This window comes from Eriocheir sinensis, unplaced genomic scaffold (genome assembly GCF_024679095.1).
Source record: "Eriocheir sinensis breed Jianghai 21 unplaced genomic scaffold, ASM2467909v1 Scaffold611, whole genome shotgun sequence".
NCBI lineage: Eukaryota > Metazoa > Arthropoda > Malacostraca > Decapoda > Varunidae > Eriocheir > Eriocheir sinensis.
Genome location: NW_026111956.1, coordinates 57,501 through 80,960, shown reverse-complemented (window position 1 = coordinate 80,960; position 23,460 = coordinate 57,501). Strand labels below are relative to the sequence as shown.

The window sequence follows — 23,460 nt, the reverse complement described above, 5'->3', positions numbered from 1 at the left end:
GTTGCGCCCACTAAACCAAACTTTCTACTTTTTTTAAAATTCCGCTGCCATGTTGCCTCTCTTTCTATCTTCTATCGATATTTTCACGCTGACTGCTCTTCTGAACTTACTAACTGCATGCCTCCCCCCCTCCCGCGGCCCCGCTGCACACGACTTTCTACTCATGCTCATCCCTATACTGTCCAAACCCTTTAAGCAAGAGTTAACCAGCATCTTCACTCTTTCATCCCTATACTGTCCAAACCCCTTATGCAAGAGTTAACCAGCATTTTCACTCTTTCATCCCTATACTGTCCAAACCCCTTATGCAAGAGTTAACCAGCATCTTCACTCTTTCATCCCTATACTGTCCAAACCCCTTATGCAAGAGTTAACCAGCATCTTCACTCTTTCATCCCTATACTGTCCAAACCCCTTATGCAAGAGTTAACCAGCATCTTCACTCTTTCATCCCTATACTGTCCAAACCCCTTATGCAAGAGTTAACCAGCATCTTCACTCTTTCATCCCTATACTGTCCAAACCCCTTATGCAAGAGTTAACCAGCATCTTCACTCTTTCATCCCTATACTGTCCAAACCCCTTATGCAAGAGTGTTTCCCATGTGGTATTGATGTGCTGGATATCCCCTCCCAAGGTACAAGACTTAACATTTTTTTTCATTGAATTGTAGCAGACACTTTTTGCTCCACTCCTGTAGCTTGGTGATGTCTTCTTGTAGGAAATCCGCAGCCAAGGAGTTAACCAATCTTTCTAAGGCTGTTTCTTCCCCTTCCAGGCTGAACTGCCCTCTCTCACCCTCTCGGAAAAAGTGTTGTACTCTCATCTGTCCGATCCTTCAACCAAGAAATCGTCCGAGGTGAGTCCCACTACCTCAAGCTCCACCCAGACCAAGCGTAATGCAGGACGCCACAGCACAGATGGCCGTGCTTCAGTTCATTAGCTCTGGACTGCCCAGGGTCACCGTACCATCAACCATCCACTGTGACCATCTTATTCAAGTACAGGTGAGGAAGCATTCTCTCTTTTTTTTTTTTTTTTTTTACAGCAAAGGAGACAGCTCAAGGGCACACAAAAAAGGAAACAATAGAATGCAGCACAGCAATTGAGAATACACACAGTGGAAATGAGTTATTATATAAGATATGGTGTGTCAGGATGGGATGGGGGGGGCTTCGTGGTGCAGTGGTTAGCACACTCGCCTCACAACCGAGAGAGCCCAGGTTCAATTCCCGGGCGGAGTGGAAAAATTTGAGCGGGTTTTCCGATACCCTATGTAGCCCCTGTCCACCCAGCGGTGTACCAGGTATTAATCGGGGGTTGTGTCCCGTCTCCTGGGGTCTGTTCCCTTCTCCTATGATTCCTTCCCCTTCTGTCTCTCTTCGGCATATGACCACAGATGTTGTGCCGACTAAACCAAACTTTCCAACTGTTCCCTTCTCCTATACTTCCTTCCCTCTTCTGTTTCCCTTCTCCTATAATTCCATCCCCCTTCTGTCTCTCTCCGGCATATGACCACAGATGTTGCGCTGACTAAACCAAACTTTCCAACTGTTCCCTTCTCCTATAATTCCTTCCCCTTCTGTCTCTCTCCAGCATATGACCACAGATGTTGCGCCCACTAAACCAAACTTTCCAACTGTTCCCTTCTCCTATAATTCCTTCCCCTTCTGTCTCTCTCCGGCATATGACCACAGATGTTGCGCCGACTAAACCAAACTTTCCAACTGTTCCCTTCTCCTATAATTCCTTCCCCTTCTGGGTATGCGGGTGAATTGTTTTCACCTCAGGGAACTAGACGTCCCTGCCCTGCATAGTCTCAGGTCACCCTTGGACAAGGTGTAATACCTGATCTGTCTCCCGTGCCAGGGTCACGGTGAAGCCTCTGGGCAGCAGCAGTGGTGGATTGGACTGCAGGCAGAGGATCTCTTTATGAGACAATGGCTGGAGTTCCAGGGTCCTAGTCAGCTGGACCGTGCCTAATTATTTAGGCCTGCGGTGTAGAGGAGTGTGGCGACCTCTACACTAATAAAGCCTCCTGGGAACCAGTTGTCGGTGTGAGCTCCTGTCCCTCCCCTCTATCGCCGGTACTCCCACCTCTATTCGCCATAACAGGTGGTTATTGTTTTTTTTTTTTTTTTTTTTTTTTTTTTTGTTCTCCTGAAAGAGATATCTTCCGTGGGCCATTTGAGGTTGTACCTCCCGGCTTCTAGGTGGAGTTTCTGAGGGTTTATCTTATACTCAAGGAATATTTCAGTCTTTGGTCTCTCAGGAAGGGCGTCTGATACTCTCTAGAGTTGGTGGAGAACACCTGGTGACAGGTGCCACTGGCCAGGCCTCGAAAGGGTCGCAGAGTTGGGTTAGACGTTTCGGAAAGTGGGAACGAATTGCTGGTTCCTCTCCTCCCTTGCCAGCTCTGCTCTGTGTGACTACGCCGGCCCTGTGCTATGGGACAAAACTTCGAGGACAATAGCTGAAAAGCGCCGGGTTGTGAAAGTCTCTCTCGTGACCGAGGCTCAGGACAAGCGATTGGTCTTTGAGGCGTTTTCAAGACCCTGTGGGAGCGAACTCCCAGTGTTGGAGGCATCTAACACAGCAGTATCTAATTTCCATGCACAATTTTTATACAATTCAATTTATGGTCACAATTTAAAGTATTTCGAAAGCGCTTTTAATATTTGCCCAAACTGTTAACTCGCTTAAAATTCTAACAATGCCTTCGAACCTAAAGTGTGACGTCTGTCCCGGACGTTTTGCAGCTCAGTTCTTCCAGCTGAGTAAAACTTGCCGCCTCTGCGTTCAAAGATTACATCTACAGAAGGCTGTGACTGAGTGGAAAGTCAAGCACAATGATCTTGAAAAGAAATTTGTAGCCCTTCAGGAATTTGTTTTAACAAATGTGGCAGTGACTCCACTATCGATGGTGGAGAGGCCCTCCACTGAGACTGTGCCCTCTCCAGACGACCCTCCTGCTTCACGGGAGGACGTGTTACCTGCCTCACAGGTTGACTCCCAGCCTGCCTCACAGGATAACCCCAGCCTGCCTCACAGGCTTACCCCCAGCCTGCCTCACCGGATAACGCCCAGCCTGCCTCACAGGCTAACCCCCGGCCTGCCTCACAGAACAACCGCCAGCCTGCCTCACAGGCTGACCCCCAGCCTGCCTCACAGGCTAACCCCCAGCCTGCTTCACAGGCTAACTCCCAGCCTGCCTCACAGGTCAACTTCCAGCCTGCCCCACTTAACGCTCCTCTTCCTGCTTCACAGGATGTCGGGTTCCAACCTGTAAGGAATGGAGCCAAACCGAAGCAGGCAACCAAGGATTTACTGACCCCCACTACCTTCAATAGGTTCCAGGTGCTGGCAGACACCATGGAGGATGAGTTCGAGACTCGCCTAGTTGGGGACTCCATGGTGCGTGGCCAGCTGGTTGAGTTCTGTGGTCGTTCATCAAACGGCCGCAGAAAACGTTACTGCTATCCAGGTGCCAGACTGGACGACATCACCGCAGCGTGCGATGATGTCACGAGAAATGCCGACCGAAACACCCTCTTTGTCATTCACGCGGGACAAATGACGTAAAGACAACCTTTCTGAGGAACTGCTTGAGAAATACCGCCGCATGATCAAGCAGTATAAACGTAAAACGGATGCCAGTAACATCATATCTCAGGAATCCTCCCGAGGGTCGGTGCCGAATCTAGCTTTTACAGTAAGGCCTTCAGCACAAACAACAGACTTCAGTCCCTTTGCTCACAAGAAAACGTCCAGTTCGCTAACTTGTGGAACAATTTTTACTACGATTCGGACTTGTTCCTTCCTGATGGCATTCACTTAAACCCTGTTGGAGCAGCCAGTTTCGGGAGGCTGCTCTGTGACCAAGTGGCTCTTCGAAAGCCATAAAACGCGGAGGCGAGAACACCAGCAGCTCCACCGTAAGGGTGCACTCAACCCGAAAAACTCCAGACTCGAATCACATTAAAGCTTGCTATGTAAACGCTCGTAGCCTACGTAACAAATTTGAAGACTTAGAAGTCCTCGCAGCTACAAATCATTATCACATCATCGGAGTCACAGAATCTTGGATAGACACTTCAAATAGAGATTTCATTGCGGAATATAGATTACCGGGTTATACCATTTTTAGTCATGAAAGAGAGAACAGACAGGGTGGAGGCGTTATCTTTTATATCCACAACTCTCTCCATCCAGTATCCGTGAAAACAGATATTATAACCAATGTAGACACGGTCTTCATTGAAATTAAAATTAATCTTGTAAAATAGTAATTGGACTTATCTACAGACCGCCAAGGCAGACTCTTGATATCGACCACGCATTAAGTGAATTATTATTAGAAACAAGTAGCAGTTGCGAGGCAGTAATTGTTGGGGACTTTAACTTGCCAGTGAAAAGATGGGGTGAACCGTTGAACTGTCATACAGGGCTCGACCTGTACACAAATTTACTAGAAAGTGATTTACATCAACACGTTCAAGAACCGACTCGGGAAAATAATATACTTGACCTTATCTTTTCAACGACAGCTGATCTAGTTAACGAAGTAAATGTTGGTCCAATTTTTAGTTCTAGCGATCACCGAACAATCACATTCAACATCAATATGAAAGAAAGTAAAGTAACTCCTAGTAAAGAAAAGGTGCCTGATTATCAGAGAGCGAATTTTGCAAGACCTGATCAATTCTAAATAATTCTGACTGGACTGAAATCACGGCGGAAACAGATATTGATAAATCTTGGGGGACTTCACCACAATATTGAACAATGCCATAAGCATATGCGTATTCTATCGTAACAGACGTTCAGCTTCTAAGAAGAAACCCAAATGGTGGAATAACGAAATTCAAAATAGCCTATCTCTTAAAAACGCGTATACAGTAGGTACATATCAACTCAGAGTGAGGCTGACAAATTAGAGTTGGACAGAATTCGCCGCGAAACCAAGAAATTAATAAAACGAAGCAAGAAAAATCTTGAAGAATATATAGCAGAAACGAGTAAATTTAATCCTAAAGATTTTTTTACCTATGTAAATAATAAAAAGTCACTCACTTGTGGTATCGGACCACACGAACGATGAAAATGAAATGGCTACAATCCTAAATAACTTTTTCGCATCCGTATTTACCGACGAAAATTGTTTATCACCTTAACTGCCGGAGGTTAGAAGGACCGAAAATATGTTAAGTAGCGTGCTCATCGTAGAAAGTGACATTTTACGCACAATTGAAAAGATTAAAGTAAGCAAAGCTCCTGGTCCAGACAAAATTACCCCTAGGGTCTTAAAAGAAATCAAACATCAAATTTGTAAACCGCTCTCCATCATATTCAATAAATCTTTAACAGCTGGAAAAGTTCCGTCGGATTGGAAACTTGCAAATGTCACACCAATTTTCAAAAAGGGGGACAAGTCTCATCCTGGAAACTATCGACCAATTAGCCTGACATCTATTGTTTGTAAGTTAATGGAGACTATCATTCGCGACAATATGGTGAAATTCTTCGAAGAAAATAATATAATAAATAATTCGCAACATGGCTTCCGTAGTAAACGTTCGTGTTTGACTAACTTACTTGATTTTTTTCACTATATTTTGAGGTGTTCGATGAAAGCAGATCAGTAGATATCATATATCTGGATTTTCAAAAGGCATTTGATAAGGTCCCCACCAACGATTGCTCAGCAAACTACTGGCGCACGGTATCTCGGTAACATTCACAATTGGTTTATGGACTGGCTCTCTGAGCGGAAACAGAGAGTAGTTCTAAACGGTGTTACATCTAACTGGCTCGATGTCAAAAGCGGCGTACCTCAAGGATCAGTGCTTGGCCCCATGCTCTTCTTAATTTATGTTAATGATATCGATGATGGGCTCACTTGCAAAGTATCAAAATTTGCTGATGACACAAAAATTGCTAGTAAAGTAACTGCGATACTCGACGAAAAAGCTTTACAATCAGATATAGATCGACTTGCACGTTGGGCCAATCAATGGCAAATGAAATTTAACGTTGAGAAATGTAAAGTGTTGCACATCGGAAAAAATAACAATCACGTTCGGTACGTAATGAATGGCCAACAACTTTCTGCAGTAAGTAAAGAAAAGGATCTTGGAATCACTATATCAAGCGATTTAAAGCCCGGTCAGCATTGTTCAGAGGTAGTTAAAACTGCAAATAAATTGGTTGGCTTCATCGGACGAGTCTTTAATAATAAATCGGAAAAAGTAATATTAAAACTGTATAATTCGTTGGTTCGACCCCGTCTAGAGTACTGTGTACAGTTTTGGTCTCCCTACTACAGAAAAGACATAGAAAAGTTGGAACGGGTCCAACGAAGAGTAACAAAGATGATTCCTAGGTTGAGAAATTTGTCATATGAACAAAGGCTTAAAGAAGTAAATTTATTCAGCCTATCAAAACGAAGAATGCGAGGCGATCTAATAGAAGTGTTTAAAATGTTTAAAGGATTCAGTGATATTAATGCGGAAGATTACTTTACAATTGATCGATCAAATAGAACAAGAAGAAATCACAATTTGAAGATAAGTGGTAAAAGATTCTCATCGCACGAAGCTAAACACTTCTTCTTCAATGGAGTTGTTAATGTTTGGAACTCTCTACCCTGTGATGTCGTTGATAGTACAACAGTTACGGCCTTCAAGAATAGATTAGACAAGTGTTTTGAATCCAACCAGCAACTAAGATATTACTCTTTGTCGTAATAACGTTAAGTTCTTTCGAATACTGGTGTCCTTGTCCGCTTTTATCGCCCGGTTAGTGGTAGCAGTAATGGTAGTTCTTTCCTCTTTCCTACATAATTTCCATGCAGTTTTTCCATGCTGCATGGTTCTTTTTCCTTTCCTGCCAGCTTTGGCTGGAGGGATGGGGGTGGGAGGAGCCTTCGCCTTTGCTGTCCTTCATCTTCCACCTTTGATTAGATAGTTAGTGTAGCTTGTCACAAACAACCTCGTAAGGACCAGCAGGTCTGCTGTTGTTTGTTCTTCCTTTGTGTTCCTTTGTGTTCTGTCTCTCTCCGGCATACGACCACAGATGTTGCTCCCACTAAACCAAACTTTCCAACTGTTCCCTTCTCCTATAATTCCTTCCCCTTCTGTCTCTCTCCGGCATACGACCACAGATGTTGCTCCCACTAAACCAAACTTTCCAACTGTTCCCTTCTCCTATAATTCCTTCCCCTTCTGTCTCTCTCCGGCATACGACCACAGATGTTGCTCCCACTAAACCAAACTTTCCAACTGTTCCCTTCTCCTATAATTCCTTCCCCTTCTGTCTCTCTCCAGCATACGACCACAGATGTTGCTCCCACTAAACCAAACTTTCCAACTGTTCCCTTCTCCTATAAATCCTTCCCCGCCTGTCTGTCTCCGGCATATAACCACAAATGTTGCGCCGACTAAACCAAACTTTCCAACTGTTTCCTTCTCCTATAATTCCTTCCCTCTTCTGTTTCCCTTCTCCTATAATTCCTTCCCCCTTCTGTCTCTCTCCGGCATATGACCACAGATGTTGCGCCCACTAAACCAAACTTTCCAACTGTTCCCTTTTCCTATAATTCCTTCCCCGCCTGTCTATCTCCGGCATATAACCACAGATGTTGCGCCGACTAAACCAAACTTTCCAACTTTTCCTTTGTGAATCTGTAGCTTGTGATTCTCCAAGATTACATTTCTTCATTGAATTGTAGCAGCCACTTTTTGTTCCATTTCTGTAGCTTGGCGAGGTGTTCTTGTAGGAAATCCACAGTCAAGGTGTTAACACTGCCTGACTTGCAGATCGATGGCCCTCAGGATCTCCAGCGAGCCATTGAAATCAGCAAAGAGGTCTACAATTTCCCGGCTACTGCTGGGGCCAAGTATGGAGTTGGATTCTGGAAGCCTGGCTCTGGGATTATTCATCAGGTGGGTCACAAGGAATCACAGCTGTTACTTAAGAACATAAGAACGCAGGAGTCTGCAAGAGGCCGGTAGGCCTGTACGAGGCAGCTCCTTTGACCCTAAGCTCCCGTGTATCTAACCCCACCTAATATCGCTGTCCATGAATTTATCTAGTCTATTTTTGAATGTGACAATTGTATTGGCACTCACCACATGACTGCTAAGCCTATTCCACTCATCCACCACCCTGTTAGTAAACCAATTTTTGCCTATGTCCCTGTTGAATCTGAATTTATCCAGTTTAAACCCGTTACTTCGTGTCCTACCCGGTTCTCTTACCAACAAAACCTTATGAATGTCTCCCTTATTAAAGCCCTTCATCCATTTATAAACCTCGATCATGTCTCCACGCACCCTTCGCCTTTGTGTATTTATATATTTTTCACAAGAGAGGAGACAGCTCAGGGGCAACAAAATACCCCACTTATATGTGCTTGGGGACTTTTTACGGTTCACAGCAGAATTGTTTCCCCCTAAAAGTCATCTCAAAACCTCCCTTGTTGAGGTGCAGAGATTTTATTCCTTCATATATATGTTACAGTAAGATTGTGAAACTAGGGATTTCGTGAAATCCCTAAAACTTTCAGGGAATTCGTGAAATTACTGTTTCACTTAGGGACTTCATGAAATTACTAAAATATCTAGGGATTTGATGTATTTACTGAAATGATACTACAGTTATTTCATGAAATCCCTGATGATAGTAAATGCTTCATGAAACTACTAAAATATTTAGGGATTTGATGTATTTACTGAAATGATACTTCAGTTATTTCATGAAATCCCTGATGATAGTAAATGCTTCATGAAACTACTAAAATATTTAGGGATTTGATGTATTTACTGAAATGATACTTCAGTTATTTCATGAAATCCCTGATGATAGTAAATGCTTCATGAAACTACTAAAATATTTAGGGATTTGATGTATTTACTGAAATGATACTTCAGTTATTTCATGAAATCCCTGATGATTGTAAATACATAGAAGAACAGAAGATTTATTTTGAAATTTTATTCATAAATCATATCATATCATAAAAATCATGTATAAAATCAAGTAGAATGTATTAGTATAACATTCATGTTATTTTGCAATGCAAGAATAGACTGATTCAGCATGCTCTACCGTCCCTGTATTTAGCTGTGGTTGTGTTTCAAAAGCAATCTGAAACAAACAAACAAACTGAATAAACAAACTGTGTAAAGTTCAAGCAACAAACTGTGTAGAGTTCAAGTGATGATCAAAAGTAGCCTTGTTAGGTTAATTGTGTTAATATGTGTTATGCCACACTTGCAGTCAAACTTTGGGTTAAGGCAGACACAATCACTTAAAGTTAACACTGGCCTTTAATAGTAAGTTGTAACCCTCCACCACACAGCAGCACACGCACACCTGTTCACTAGGCAGCGCATCATTATTTACACTGACAGGTCTAGAAGCAAGTTTTCCAAACACTGAAGTTCCAATTCTAGAAGCAAGTTTTCCAACCACTGAAGTTCCAATTCTAGAAGCAAGTTTTCCAACCACTGAAGTTCCAATTCTAGAAGCAAGTTTTCCAATCACTGAAGTTCCAATTCTAGAAGCAAGTTTTCCAATCACTGAAGTTCCAATTCTAGAAGCAAGTTTTCCAACCACTGAAGTTCCAATTCTAGAAGCAAGTTTTCCAACCACTGAAGTTCCAATTCTAGAAGCAAGTTTTAGAACCACTGAAGTTCCAATTCTAGAAGCAAGTTTTAGAACCACTGAAGTTCCGAGCATTCCATCTGTAAGTTGAGAGTGGTTTGAAAGATCAAGTGGTTGGAGCGCCCTGTACAGTTATTCACCACCACCTGCTCAAGGACTATCAGCCATGGCTGTACATTTTGTTTACTCATGACGATGCTTTGAGGTGACGAGGGTTTGCAGTGAAACCAGTAAATACATGAAATCCATAAATATTTCAGTAATTTCATGAAGTCCCGAAGTGAAACAGTAATTTCACGAATTCTCTGAAAGTTCTTGGGATTTCACGAAATCCCTAGTTTCACAATCTTACTGTAACATACATACATGAATTGATGCATACAGTAAGGGTTGTATCATAAGACATTTCGGTGCCCAAGAACACCTAATTGACAAGCTTTCGTGGGAGTTATGGGCATTTTCAGGAGTAGTTCTATGACCCTGGTGGTGGTGTGACCCTTCTTCTGTACTGTGAACCTAGAAACACATATTTGACAAGGCTTTCGTGGGAGTTGTGGGCATTTCCAGGAGTAGTTCTATGACCCTGGTGGTGGTGTGACCCTTCTTCTGTACTGTGAACCTAGAAACACATATTTGACAAGGCTTTCATAGGAGTTATGGGCATTTCCAGGAGTAGTTCTATGACCCTGATGGTGGTGTGACCCTTCTTCTGTACTGTGAACCTAGAAACACATATTTGACAAGGCTTTCATAGGAGTTATGGGCATTTCCAGGAGTAGTTTTATGACCCTGGTGGTGGTGTGACCCTTCTGTACTGTGAACCTAGAAACACATATTTGACAAGGCTTTCGTAGGAGTTATGGGCATTTCCAGGAGTAGTTTTATGACCCTGGTGGTGGTGTGACCCTTCTTCTGTACTGTGAACCTAGAAACACATATTTGACAAAGCTTTCGTGGGAGTTGTGGGCATTTCCAGGAGTAGTTCTATGACCCTGGTGGTGGTGTGACCCTTCTTCTGTACTGTGAACCTAGAAACACATATTTGACAAGGCTTTCATAGGAGTTATGGGCATTTCCAGGAGTAGTTTTATGACCCTGGTGGTGGTCTGACCCTTCTTCTGTACCATGAACCTCAAGAAACACTTGTTAGAACCAAGAGAGCCCGGGTTCAATTCCCGGGCGGAGTGGAAAAATTTGGGCGGCTTTTCCAATACCCTACGCCCCTGTCCACCCAGCAGTGTACCAGGTATTAATCAGGGGTTGTGTCCTGTCTCCTGGGGTCTGTTCCCTTCCCCTATAATTCCTTCCCCTTCTGCCTCCCTCCGGCATATGACCACAGATGTTGCGCCGACTAAACCAAACTTTCCTCTGTAAATGCACTAATACTAAACGACCTATTTCAGATCATTTTGGAGAACTACGCTTTCCCCGGGCACTGATTCTCACACGCCCAACGTAGGTGGTCTTGGAGGCCTGTGCATTGGTGTGGGTGGTGCCGATGCTGTTGATGTTATGGCCGACATTTCCTGGGAGCTGAAGTGCCCTAAGGTTTGTAATGAAGAGTTTTATCCTTGTAGTGACCAATGGATTAGGTGGCTCTGTATCTCTTCAAACCTGGCTGTTATGATTAGCATGGATTTGGCCTTTCTCTGCCTCTGTGGTGGATAGTGGAGTGTTTCCCATGTGGTATTGGTGTGCTGGATATCCCTTCACTGGTAGCCTGGTAACATACACTCCCAGGTCTTTCTCTGCCTCTGTGGTGGATAGTGGAGTGTTTCCCATGTGGTATTGGTGTGCTGGATATCCCTTCACTGGTAGCCTGGTAACATACACTCCCAGGTCTTTCTCTGCCTCTGTGGTGGATAGTGGAGTGTTTCCCATGTGGTATTGGTGTGGATATCCCTTCACTGGTAGCCTGGTCACATACACTCCCAGGTCTTTCTCTGCCTCTGTGGTGGATAGTGGAGTGTTTCCCATGTGGTATTGGTGTGCTGGATATCCCTTCACTGTGTCAGGACCCAGAAGACGAGGAAACAGAGGAGTGAGATATACAACTGTGTAAATATCTGACAGGACAAACATTAACAAAAAAGGTGACATATATATAAGTGTAAACATCTCAAGTACAAAAGAGGGGAAACAACGAGGGTAAAGGAAAACAAAAAAAAAACAAAAATAAATAAATATGCAAAATTGCATTGGAAAAAACGGAAAATTAGCGAAGAACAAAACAGAGAGTAACCTTTAATAAAATAATATGAAGGCTATAACTAAGAAGGGAGTAACCTTTAATATAATAAGATGAAGGCTATAACGAACAAGGGAGTAACCTTTAATATAATAAGATGAAGGCTATAACGAACAAGGGAGTAACCGCCTCACATAAATATAAGGAAAAGAAGGCTATAACGAACAAGGGAGTGACCTTAAAAATAATGACAAGAAGGCTATAATTAACATAACTCAAGAGTAACTTTGTTAGGCAGATCGCACTACTCATGATAACACATATGCAAAAGTGGCAGCGCTCCTAGAAACAGGAGCGTGTGTGAGTTTTTAACGGATGAAATTGTTAAAGAATTAGGGCTCGCAGTAAATAACTGTGAAGCGAAACCCGTGAATATTGTCTCTGTGCAAAGATACCATATTGAAAATGACGGTAAAAGACAAGTTAATATGGAAGGAAAAGGAAGTTTCCAAGACTTATTGATAACACGCGATGTAGATTTGCCGACTCATATTATGTTGAGTACTGATTGTCGTGTAGCACGAGATTATTTTGAAAACATTGCAACTAAATGAAGAACAAAAGAACGAAGCTTAAAACTGATAATAGAAGGGGAAACCATACAATTATGCCAGGAAAAATATGTCTTATATCTAGAGGTGAAGGATCTTAGCTAAATGTAGATGGAAATGAAGAAGGTCTCACTGAAAATAATGCCGTACGTTGCCAAGAAGTGAACCTTTGCAACTGCATGCATCTGTTGCAGGTTACATAACGCTAGTGACGCAACTACAGGCAAGTGAAGCTTTATTTGAGCCTTGTGTTAGTACTCCTCAGGCTAGAGTCTTGTGCTCAGGGATAGTTGTTAACCCCTTCATCTGACAATCAAAGATCTTATGTCACTGTGCCGTATTTGAATATTGAAAGTGAGTGTAAAGATAGATGATAATACAACGTTAGGATCTGTGAAGCCTGTCACTCATGAGCTATACGCTGATCTGCCACAAGTATCTAGTGTACAGACCGCTGACACAGCTAAAACAGACTTGAAGCCCGCAGAGCTTGAAGTAAGGAAGAAAAGCCTCTATCAAATTGTTGACGCTAAATTCCCAAGTGAAGAGAGAGAATTAGGTTTTAAAGTCCTTAATAGATAAATATATAACAGTGTTTTCCACAGAACAAGAACCATTAACAGCAACGCTCTATTTTTTTAAGCACCATCAAGCAAAACACTGATGAAGTAGTGTACAGGCATTCATATAACATTCCTATCAGTTATCATGACAGAGTAAATAAACAGCTTATATCGCTCCAGCAACAGGGTGTGATTCGCCCTTCGCGATCACCCTATAATGCCCCACTTATCCCAGTGCAAAAAAAAACATGGAGTACTACGACTTTGTCTGGACTTCCGGGCACTTAATAAAACACTACGGGACGACCGGTACCCACTCCCTAATATAACTACCATACTCAATCAATTGGGAGATAGTAAGTTTTTTTTTTCATGCCTAGACTTGAAACAGGGTTACTATCAAATCCCCCAAGATGAAATCAGCAGAGAGAAGACGGCATTTTCTTCTCCAGCAGGACATTGGGAATTTACTTCCCTCCCCTTTGGCCTTAAAACAGCCCCGTCCTGCTGCAAGAAAATAATAAACACTGTCCTTACAGGACTATTAAGCAACAAGGTTCAGGTGTACCTTGATGACATAATTATCCTGGGCGATATATTTTCTAATCACGCAGATAACTTAGAACAAATTCAATATCGCTTAAAGGAAGCCAAACTGACTCTTAAGATGGAGAAGTGTAACTTTTTTAAGGACAAAGTAGATTACCTGGGCCATGCCATCCGCTCAGAGGAATAAGACCTCAGTCTAGCAAGCTGAGGCCATACAAAACGTCCTGGCCCCCAAACTGTTCATGATTTACAGTCATTTCTTGGATTGACTAATTATTATCGCAAATTTATTGCAAATTATTCACAAATTGTTGCTCCTTTTCTAAAGATTTACAAAGGGAAGAAAGGTACACAAAAAAAAAAAAAAATAAATAAATAAATAAATAAATAAATAAATAAATAAATAAATAAATAATTAAAACTCCGCTCATATGGACGGATGAAACAAAAATTGCGTTCTCAACCCTTAAGGATAGAATGCTTGGTACAGTCACTCTACGCATCCTACTACAATACTGGTGGAGTATTGCAATAACAGGATAATGATGATAAACTAAGACCTGTATCTTTTTTTGTGAGAAATTGAATACGGCAGAACAGCGGTACAGTATAGTTGAACGAGAGGCTTTAACTGTAATTTATGGGTTACACGTAAACCGCCCATTAATACTGGGTTACCCTGTTGAGATCCACACGGGTCACAGACCTTTAGTCTGGTTGTTACAGGCAGCTAGTCCCAACGGCAGGATAGCTAGATGGCAGACTCTCATGAGTGAGTATGGTTTCACAATCAATCATTTGCCTGGCAAGGAAAATATAGTAGCAGATTTTTTTTTATCAAGGATGAAGGCTCACAGGACACTGAGATTGAATTATAAGGACACGCGCGATAATGTTTGTGGATGGGGAACAACAAAAACCGTGGAACACGTGGATAATGAGGGGCAAGGTATTGCACTAGTGCAGAAAAAGAAACAGGCGCCGAAAAATTAGAAAATAAAATACATGATATGTATAGACCTGAATAGTGAGTGTATTGGCCACACACTTGACTGGAGTATTCAGGAGATTAGTGAGCTGCATGTTGAGCAGCCAGCAAATAAGTTTGCTAAAAGAAGGAAGCCCCATGAATGAAAATTGAGCAAAGACTCAGAGAAAAAAGGCATAATGTGAGATGCCGCCCCTGTTAGAGGTACAGGTGGAAATTATGTTATATTGTGTTGAAGAAGGGCATAATGTGAGATGCCGCCCCTGTTAGAGGTACAGGTGGAAATTATGTTATATTGTGTTGAAGATGGGCATAATGTGAGATGCCGCCCCTGTCAGAGTTACAGGTGGAAATAAATGATGTGTTTTAGTGAGTCCGTACGGAGAAGCCACTAAGGTGGTGATTCTACCCCCCAAGTATTTCCAAGGCGATAACTCTGGCTCATTCGTCGCCACTGCAGGGCACGGAGGAACCAAAGTTACGTTATGTCGGTGTAGAAAGTTCGCTTTCTGGCCTGGAATGAAACGGGATGTAGAAAATTATGTAAGGAAGTGCGTCATGGTAGTCGTTTTAAAAGTGAGTTGGGAACTTGCACCTGCTCCTTGGCGGCAATATCCAGACGTCACCGCTCCTTTGGAAGAATACATGGACTTGTGGGTCCCATGGGTGTATCGGACAATGGGGTTCGATACGTAATGCCCATGGTTGATGTTTTTAAAAGGTATTTGATTATAGTACCCTTACGGAGTAAGGAAGCCCGCGAAATGGCAAGGGCGTTGTACGTGGATGTTGTTTGTGTACACAGTGTTCCTCAGACAGTTGTTACAGGTCAAGGTTCAGAGTTCGTTAATTCCGTGATGCAGGAGATAAATTAGAAGCTACCTGTGCGACACGCGAATAACGGCTTACCATACAAATGGGAATGGAATAATAAAGCGCGCAAATTATACTGTTGTTAACATTTTGAGGAGAATGTTCTAGGAAATGTGTCCGTTTGGGATATAATGCTACTTATAGACATATTGGCCTATAATCCTGCGTATTATCGCACCATAAAGGAGTCCCCATTTTATCGAGAGAGACAGAGAGAGAATTTTTAGAGATCCTCCTGTACCCTACACTGTTAGAAAAAAATTCAGCAGCCCTGGTATGATATTTACTCCTATAAAGAGGAAATGGCTGTATTTGCAAGGAACGTTTATGATATTGACTCCTATAAAGAGGAAATGGCTGCAATTGCAAGGAAAGTTTATGATATTTACTCCTATAAAGAGGAAATGGTTGTAATTGCAAGGAAAGTTTATGATATTTACTCCTATAAAGAGGAAATGGTTGTAATTGCAAGGAAAGTTTATGATATTGACTCCTATAAAGAGGAAATGGCTGCAATTGCAAAGAAAGTTTATGATATTGACTCCTATAAAGAGGAAATGGCTGCAATTGCAAGGAAAGTTTATGATATTGACTCCTATAAAGAGGAAATGGCTGCAATTGCAAGGAAAGTTTATGATATTGACTCCTATAAAGAGGAAATGGCTGCAATTGCAAGGAAAGTTTATGATATTGACTCCTATAAAGAGGAAATGGCTGCAATTGCAAAGAAAGTTTATGATATTGACTCCTATAAAGAGGAAATGGCTGCAATTGCAAAGAAAGTTTATGATAGATGCCAGGTTTACAATAAAGAAAGTAGAGAAGAAATGGAAAAGTATTACCAAGTTACACAAATCAAAACTATCAACGTTGGCGACAGAGTGTTCCTCAAACATACACCAAAAATAAAGAAAAGAAAAAGTTGCAACCTATTTTTGATGGACCCTACAGGGTAATAGAGAAGATCAGTGATATAATGATAAAAATTAGGAACCTCAGGACTAATAAGGTTTCAACGGCCCCCACAGATATAGTAAAAGTTCTTCATGAAGATTGCATTGATGTGCAGCAATGTCCAACGATTAGGCGAGCATAACCTTTAAATCCAGAGACAGACACTGATCTATTCTTTGCATTGCTCAACCGTGAAATCGCTGAGAAAAATTCTACCGAAAATGATAACTCGTAGCGGAGAGGTGACTGCTACTCATGACACATTAAATAATGTTCGTTCAACAACAGCAATAAACAGCTGATGCACAGGCCCTACCTTCTCAGGTTACTCCCAAACTTTCAGAGCCACCTCGGCATAGATAAAGCCTTCGCTCTTCGACGGTACAAGAGTTGCCTAAAGTAATGTCCAAACTAATACAATATAGAACAGGAATAATGCATAAGGATGAAAATGCAATAATTGAGCGGAAATATGACGAAATAAACCACAGATTGATTTGACTCTTTCGGTGTACGACTCAATGACACAACAGGAGTCCCCAACACGTGCTGGCCAAAGTTTCACACCAACATACTATCTATATTATAGTCCTCACAGACGAGACTATAGTACCGTTTAGCCTCACAGAAGATGTTTTAGCTGCATTATATAAAGCACGGATTTTAACTGCTTCGTTACTTGAAATATTATTCAAATGTCACCTGAGTATCCAGCTGTAAAAGCAATAAAATACACACTCTTTAATTTTGAAAACGAATTCAGTTTATTGTTGCATCATCTAAAAAAAGTTTTAGGCTATGTGATGACTACTATTCAAAACAAGCTGCATGCTTCTATGAATTATAGAGAAAAGAAAAAAACGGGAAATAATTTTTTTGAGGATCCTTGTCTAATAACCTATTTGGTACCGCGACCCAGGCTCAAGTTGATGCTATTCATGAAAAAATAGAGGACTAGAGTCATTAACTGAGAAAGATTTTATATAGTTAAATGTTTATTATGGAAAACTCAACATCATTAACCCTAGAACTCTAACCTTAGAAAAAGTCACACCACTACTAACCATGGGTACATCATACCCGATTTTGAAAAAAAAAAAAAAAAATTAAATGTAAAGTTTTAATGGAATAAAGTTACATGAAGGGACTTCAAACTTTGTATCTTGACTTAACATTAAGAAGAACTGAAAAACGTATTGTTTTGGTATGAAAATCAGGTACTGAAAAATGTTACTAAAAATAGGAAAAATGTTCAAAAATTTCAAAAAAAAAATTTCATAAAAAAAATTATCATCCGATGGCTTCCAAACTTCTTGTATGGCCTCCCAGGTCCTGTGATCCACTGCACAGGTGATCACTAAAAAGTACGTAAACAATATCCTAGGGACATGTACAACACCCTGTATCACCAACCATGGGTATGCCGCACCCGAATGTAGGCCTACAACAAAGGTGAGCAGAGAGAGCGAGACAACGTGACCTTCCCCTACACTGTCAATCGGGCACATGAAGCTACTGAGGAGGTGGGTACCCTCAGAGCACCGGAACCATACACAATGGCAATGACGTCATTCGCTTCGGGTACCTCATACCCATGGTTAGCGTTCTAGGGTTAAGTAATATGCATGCCATGCAATCTGCCTTTAACAGGCTATATTCAGCTGTAGATGTATTGAACCAAGTTGTGCGCCATTTTAGTATAGACTATGGCATTAGGAAGAGAAAAAAGCTCCTACAAGAATTATTATATTTTGACTTAGCATTGAGACACATAAGACCAGGTATACAAGATTTATATTTGAGTCTGCAGGCTCCCCTGCAAACATACATAACTCCAACCATTATGTGAAACAAACAGTTGTTCAGTACATTAAAGGAAGCCTAGGATCGGCCTCCAGGTTTTGTGCCTTGCAGTTCTTGGATTTTTAGCTCTATATAGGGATGTAATAACTGTCCTCCAGGACAACGGCTTTGCACGATTCTCGTAATTTCTATTTCACCAAACCTTTGCGAGGAGATCCGATTGACACCTTTGATGTCTTTCGAATCGACTCCCTTCCATTTTCTGTGCAGAATAGCACTTACTTTCTTATGTATAGTGTTGATTCAAGATGTATTGCCTTCAGTGAGAATAGGAAAATATATTTTATGCTTTCTAGTATAAAACACTGTAACAAGAATAACCATATGTTAGTTTGTCCTCCCACAGGCCCCGTCTATGAGGCTAGTGAAGCAGCCTCTTGTGAATCGGCTGCTTTCTTGAAACATGAGTCAGTGATCAACCTCTGCCACACAATGATCTTGAAAACATTTCCCCCTATGTTTATAAAAGGTCCTGGCTACTGGACCTGTTCACTTGCCTCCCCCATCACTCTGACACTCACATGCCATAACCTGTAAACAGACATACTGTCTGCTTGACGGGTAGTGGTATATTGATGCTTCAGCAAGGTTCTCTTCGCAGTGCTGAGTCCATCCCCCTACAGGAGCTAACAGCTGGCTTGCAGCCCCTAAATTATGTGGTCGAGCCGGATCAGCCCTTTCAACCCGCAATCCATTGGTGGATTGTCTTCGCCATTGTCGTGATCCTGGTTCTTCTGCTGGTGACGTCTGCCGTGGGGTATTCCTATGTCCTACGCTACGCACGACGCCGCCTAATTCCAGACTCGAACCAACTGCAGACATTGCAAGGCGTATCTTCTCCACCAACACCTGTGAGATCTCAGGGGCGAGATCTTCCGGAAGGGGAAGTAATGTCAGGACACAGAAAACGAGGAAACAGAGGAGTGAGATATACAACTGTGTAAACACCTGACAGGACAAACACTAACAAAAAGGGTGACATATATAAGTGTAAACATCTCAAGTACAAAAGAGGGGAAACAACGAGGGTAAAGGAAAACAGATACCCAGAGAGGAAAGGCAGGTATACAACTGTGTAGACATCTGACAGGACAAACACTAACAAAAAAAGTGACATATATATAAGTGTAAACATCTCAAGTACAAAAGAGGGGAAACAACGAGGGTAAAGGAAAACAGATACCCAGACTCAGATATAGAAAACAGATGCCCAGTGGGCGTGGTCAGAAAGTGTGAACAACCATTGAAAAAGACTCTGACCCGTGACGTCAGTCGTGGCGACATGTTATGAGCCAATAATTTAACAGAAAAATCACTGTGGGAGTGTCTTAAGACTGACTCACGAATAGCAGGAGAAGTAAAACAATACAACATAATGAGCGAGCAGATGGGTGTGACAGGAAGTATTGGCCATTGGTTATGTAAAGAATTAAGGGCGTGTCAAGGATGTAAGTCCGCCTAAAGCAAAGAAAAATGTGGCCTAGAAATCAGTGGTATGAGTAGACCGTGCTTGGTTCTCACCTCAAGCAGACCTGCTACTCACTCAGCCGAGAATGGCTGTTGTGATCTTAATCGTGAGTAGAAATTCGAGAATCTAAGGGAAACCGACTGTATTGTCCTGGAGATTATAATGTAGGAGATGTGAAGTAGGATTGTGAGTGGGACAGGATTGTGATTATTTGTTTTGATGTAAAGAAAGGTAAAACCACTGGGTGTGGTAAAATTGGGTGTTTCCATGACTTGTAGTAGATTATACTATAGGAATGTGTTATTAGGATTTTGTGAAGAGAGTACATAATGATTGTGATGTAAGCAGAGAGATACAAACCACTGCTTGTGGAACGACGAGTGTTATTATTATTGGCAACAACTGAGCACATATTGTAGTATTATGTTTAAGACATGTCGTTTGTCATATGTTGCATCCATTGCTGAATATGCCAGTGTTATGATCGTCTGAGCATAGAATATTGCGTAAGGCAATTACTTTCATTTAATTTTAAATAAATGTATATTTACTTTTTCCCTTGTATATCCCCGAACACCAGTCTCCAATAACAACTTAAGCCGGATCACGCTACCAGGGATACGAGACAGTGAAATCATTTATGGAGTAATTAATGAGTGATAAAAGAGTTGATTTAATACAACAAAAGAAGGGTCTAAAACATGTGGTATTGGTGTGCTGGATATCCCTTCACTGGTAGCCTGGTAACATACACTCCCAGGTCTTTCTCTGCCTCTGTGGTGGATAGTGGAGTGTTTCCCATGTGGTATTGGTGTGCTGGATATCCCTTCACTGGTAGCCTGGTAACATACACTCCCAGGTCTTTCTCTGCCTCTGTGGTGGATAGTTGAGTGTTTCCCATGTGGTATTGGTGTGCTGGATATCCCTTCACTGGTAGCCTGGTAACATACACTCCCAGGTCTTTCTCTGCCTCTGTGGTGGATAGTGAGTGTTTCCCATGTGGTATTGGTGTGCTGGATATCCCTTCACTGGTAGCCTGCATCATCCACGCCCAGGTCTTTCTCTGCCTCTGTGGTGGATAGTTGAGTGTTTCCCATGTGGTATTGGTGTGCTGGATATCCCTTCACTGGTAGCCTGGTAACATACACTCCCAGGTCTTTCTCTGCCTCTGTGGTGGATAGTGAGTGTTTCCATGTGGTATTGGTGTGCTGGATATCCCTTCACTGGTAGCCTGGTAACATACACTCCCAGGTCTTTCTCTGCCTCTGTGGTGGATAGTGGAGTGTTTCCCATGTGGTATTGGTGTGCTGGATATCCCTTCACTGGTAGCCTGGTCACATACACTCCCAGGTCTTTCTCTGCCTCTGTGGTGGATAGTGGAGTGTTTCCCATGTGGTATTGGTGTGCTGGATATCCCTTCACTGGTAGCCTAGTAACATACACTCCCAGGTCTTTCTCTGCCTCTGTGGTGGATAGTGGAGTGTTTCCCATGTGGTATTGGTGTGCTGGATATCCCTTCACTGGTAGCCTGGTCACATACACTCCCAGGTCTTTTTCTGCCTCTGTGGTGGATAGTTGAGTGTTTCCCTTCACTGGTAGCCTGGTAACATACACTCCCAGGTCTTTCTCTGCCTCTGTGGTGGATAGTGGAGTGTTTCCCATGTGGTATTGGTGTGCTGGATATCCCTTCACTGGTAGCCTGGTAACATACACTCCCAGGTCTTTCTCTGTGGTGGATAGTGGAGTGTTTCCCATGTGGTATTGGTGTGCTGGATATCCCTTCACTGGTAGCCTGGTAACATACACTCCCAGGTCTTTCTCTGCCTCTGTGGTGGATAGTGGAGTGTTTCCCATGTGGTATTGGTGTGCTGGATATCCCTTCACTGGTAGCCTGGTAACATACACTCCCAGGTCTTTCTCTGCCTCTGTGGTGGATAGTGGAGTGCTTCCCATGTGGTATTGGTGTGCTGGATATCCCTTCACTGGTAGCCTGGTAACATACACTCCCAGGTCTTTGTCTGCCTCTGTGGTGGATAGTGGAGTGTTTCCCATGTGGTATTGGTGTGCTGGATATCCCTTCACTGGTAGCCTGGTAACATACACTCCCAGGTCTTCTCTGCCTCTGTGGTGGATAGTGGAGTGTTTCCCATGTGGTATTGGTGTGCTGGATATCCCTTCACTGGTAGCCTGGTAACATACACTCCCAGGTCTTTCTCTGCCTCTGTGGTGGATAGTGGAGTGTTTCCCATGTGGTATTGGTGTGCTGGATATCCCTTCACTGGTAGCCTGGTAACATACACTCCCAGGTCTTTCTCTTGTACGCTCATACCCCCAATGCAATGTCCGCCCCTCCTGTACGCTCATACCCCAGCCACAATGCCGCCCCCTATGTGCTCTACCCCCAATGCAATGTCCGCCCCTCCTGTACGCTCATACCCCCAATACAATGCCCGCCCCTCCTGTACGCTCATACCCCCAAATGCCCTCCTGTGCACTCCTTACCCCAGCACAATGCCCTTGCCCTCCTGTACTCCTTACCCCTGTATGCTCCCTTTACCTGTACGCCTGCAACATCATACCCCCAATACAATGCCCGCCCCCCTGTACGCTCATATACCCCCAATAATGCCCACAATTCTGTACGCCCCTGCTCATACCCCCCAATACAATGCCTGCCCCCTCCTGTGGTCATACTCACTTACCCCAATACAATGCTCACCACTCCTGTACGCTCATACCCCCAATACAATGCCTGCCACTCCTGTACGCTCATACCCCCAATGCACGCTCATTCTCTCCCACGCTCACACCCCAATGCAATGCCCGCCCCTCCTGTACGCTCATACCCCCAATACAATGCCCGCCCCTCCTAATGAATAAATAAATAAATAAATAAATAAATAAAGAAATAAATAAAAAAATAAATAAATAAATAAATGAATGATGAATGCAATGGATGTGCCCATCCTGTACGCTCATACCCCCAATACAATGCCCGCCACTCCCAGGACGCTCATACCCCAATGTAATGCCCGCCCCTCCTGTACGCCTACACCCCAATACAATGCCTGCCCCTCCTAATGAAATACAACGCCCCCTCCTAATGTATCAAATAAATAAATAAATAAATAAATAAATAAATAAATGAATGAAGGAATGAACATATGAATGAATAAATGAATGAATGAATGAATGAATGAATAAATAAATAAATAAATAAATAAATAAATAAATAAATAAATGAATGAATGAATGAATGAATGAATGAATGAATGAATGAATGAATGAATAGATAAATGAATGAATGAATAAATGAATGAATGAATAAATGAATGAATGAATGAATGAATGAATAAATAAATGAATGAATGAATGAATGAATGAATGAATGAATGAATAAATAAATGAATGAATGAATGAATGAATGAATGAATGAATAGATAAATGAATGAATGAATAAATGAATGAATGAATAAATGAATGAATGAATGAATGAATGAATGAATGAATAAATGAATGAATGAATAAATGAATGAATGAATGAATGAATGAATAAATAAATGAATGAATGAATGAATGAATGAATGAATAAATGAATGAATGAATGAATGAATAAATGAATGAATGAATGAATGAATGAATGAATGAATGAATGAATGAATGAATAAATGAATGAATGAATAAATGAATGAATGAATGAATGAATGAATGAATGAATGAATAAATGAATGAATGAA

General features: G+C 42.1%; 1 protein-coding gene and 1 long non-coding RNA gene across 5 annotated transcripts in view; both read left to right on the top strand.

Annotated features, from left to right (window-relative positions):
• The window catches only part of LOC126993397 (uncharacterized), a 50,186-nt gene extending 27,382 nt beyond the window's left edge, over positions 1 to 22,804 (top strand). Inside the window, exons 3-6 of the mRNA XM_050852459.1 lie at positions 20,975 to 21,271; positions 21,344 to 21,832; positions 21,931 to 22,077; positions 22,732 to 22,804. Of these exons, the coding sequence (XP_050708416.1) occupies positions 20,975 to 21,271; positions 21,344 to 21,832; positions 21,931 to 22,077; positions 22,732 to 22,804 (1,006 nt within the window). The remainder of the gene's footprint in view (positions 1 to 20,974; positions 21,272 to 21,343; positions 21,833 to 21,930; positions 22,078 to 22,731) is intronic.
• Positions 880 to 19,128, top strand: LOC126993408 (uncharacterized). Of its 4 annotated transcripts, none has more exons than XR_007747792.1 (4): positions 880 to 1,007; positions 7,818 to 7,943; positions 11,070 to 11,214; positions 18,879 to 19,128. It is a non-coding gene; the product is annotated as an uncharacterized LOC126993408 (long non-coding RNA). The 4 variants fall into 4 exon arrangements; XR_007747791.1 differs by having other exon boundaries at positions 18,857 to 19,128; XR_007747788.1 differs by having other exon boundaries at positions 18,602 to 19,128.
• Positions 22,805 to 23,460: the final 656 nt, after the last annotated feature.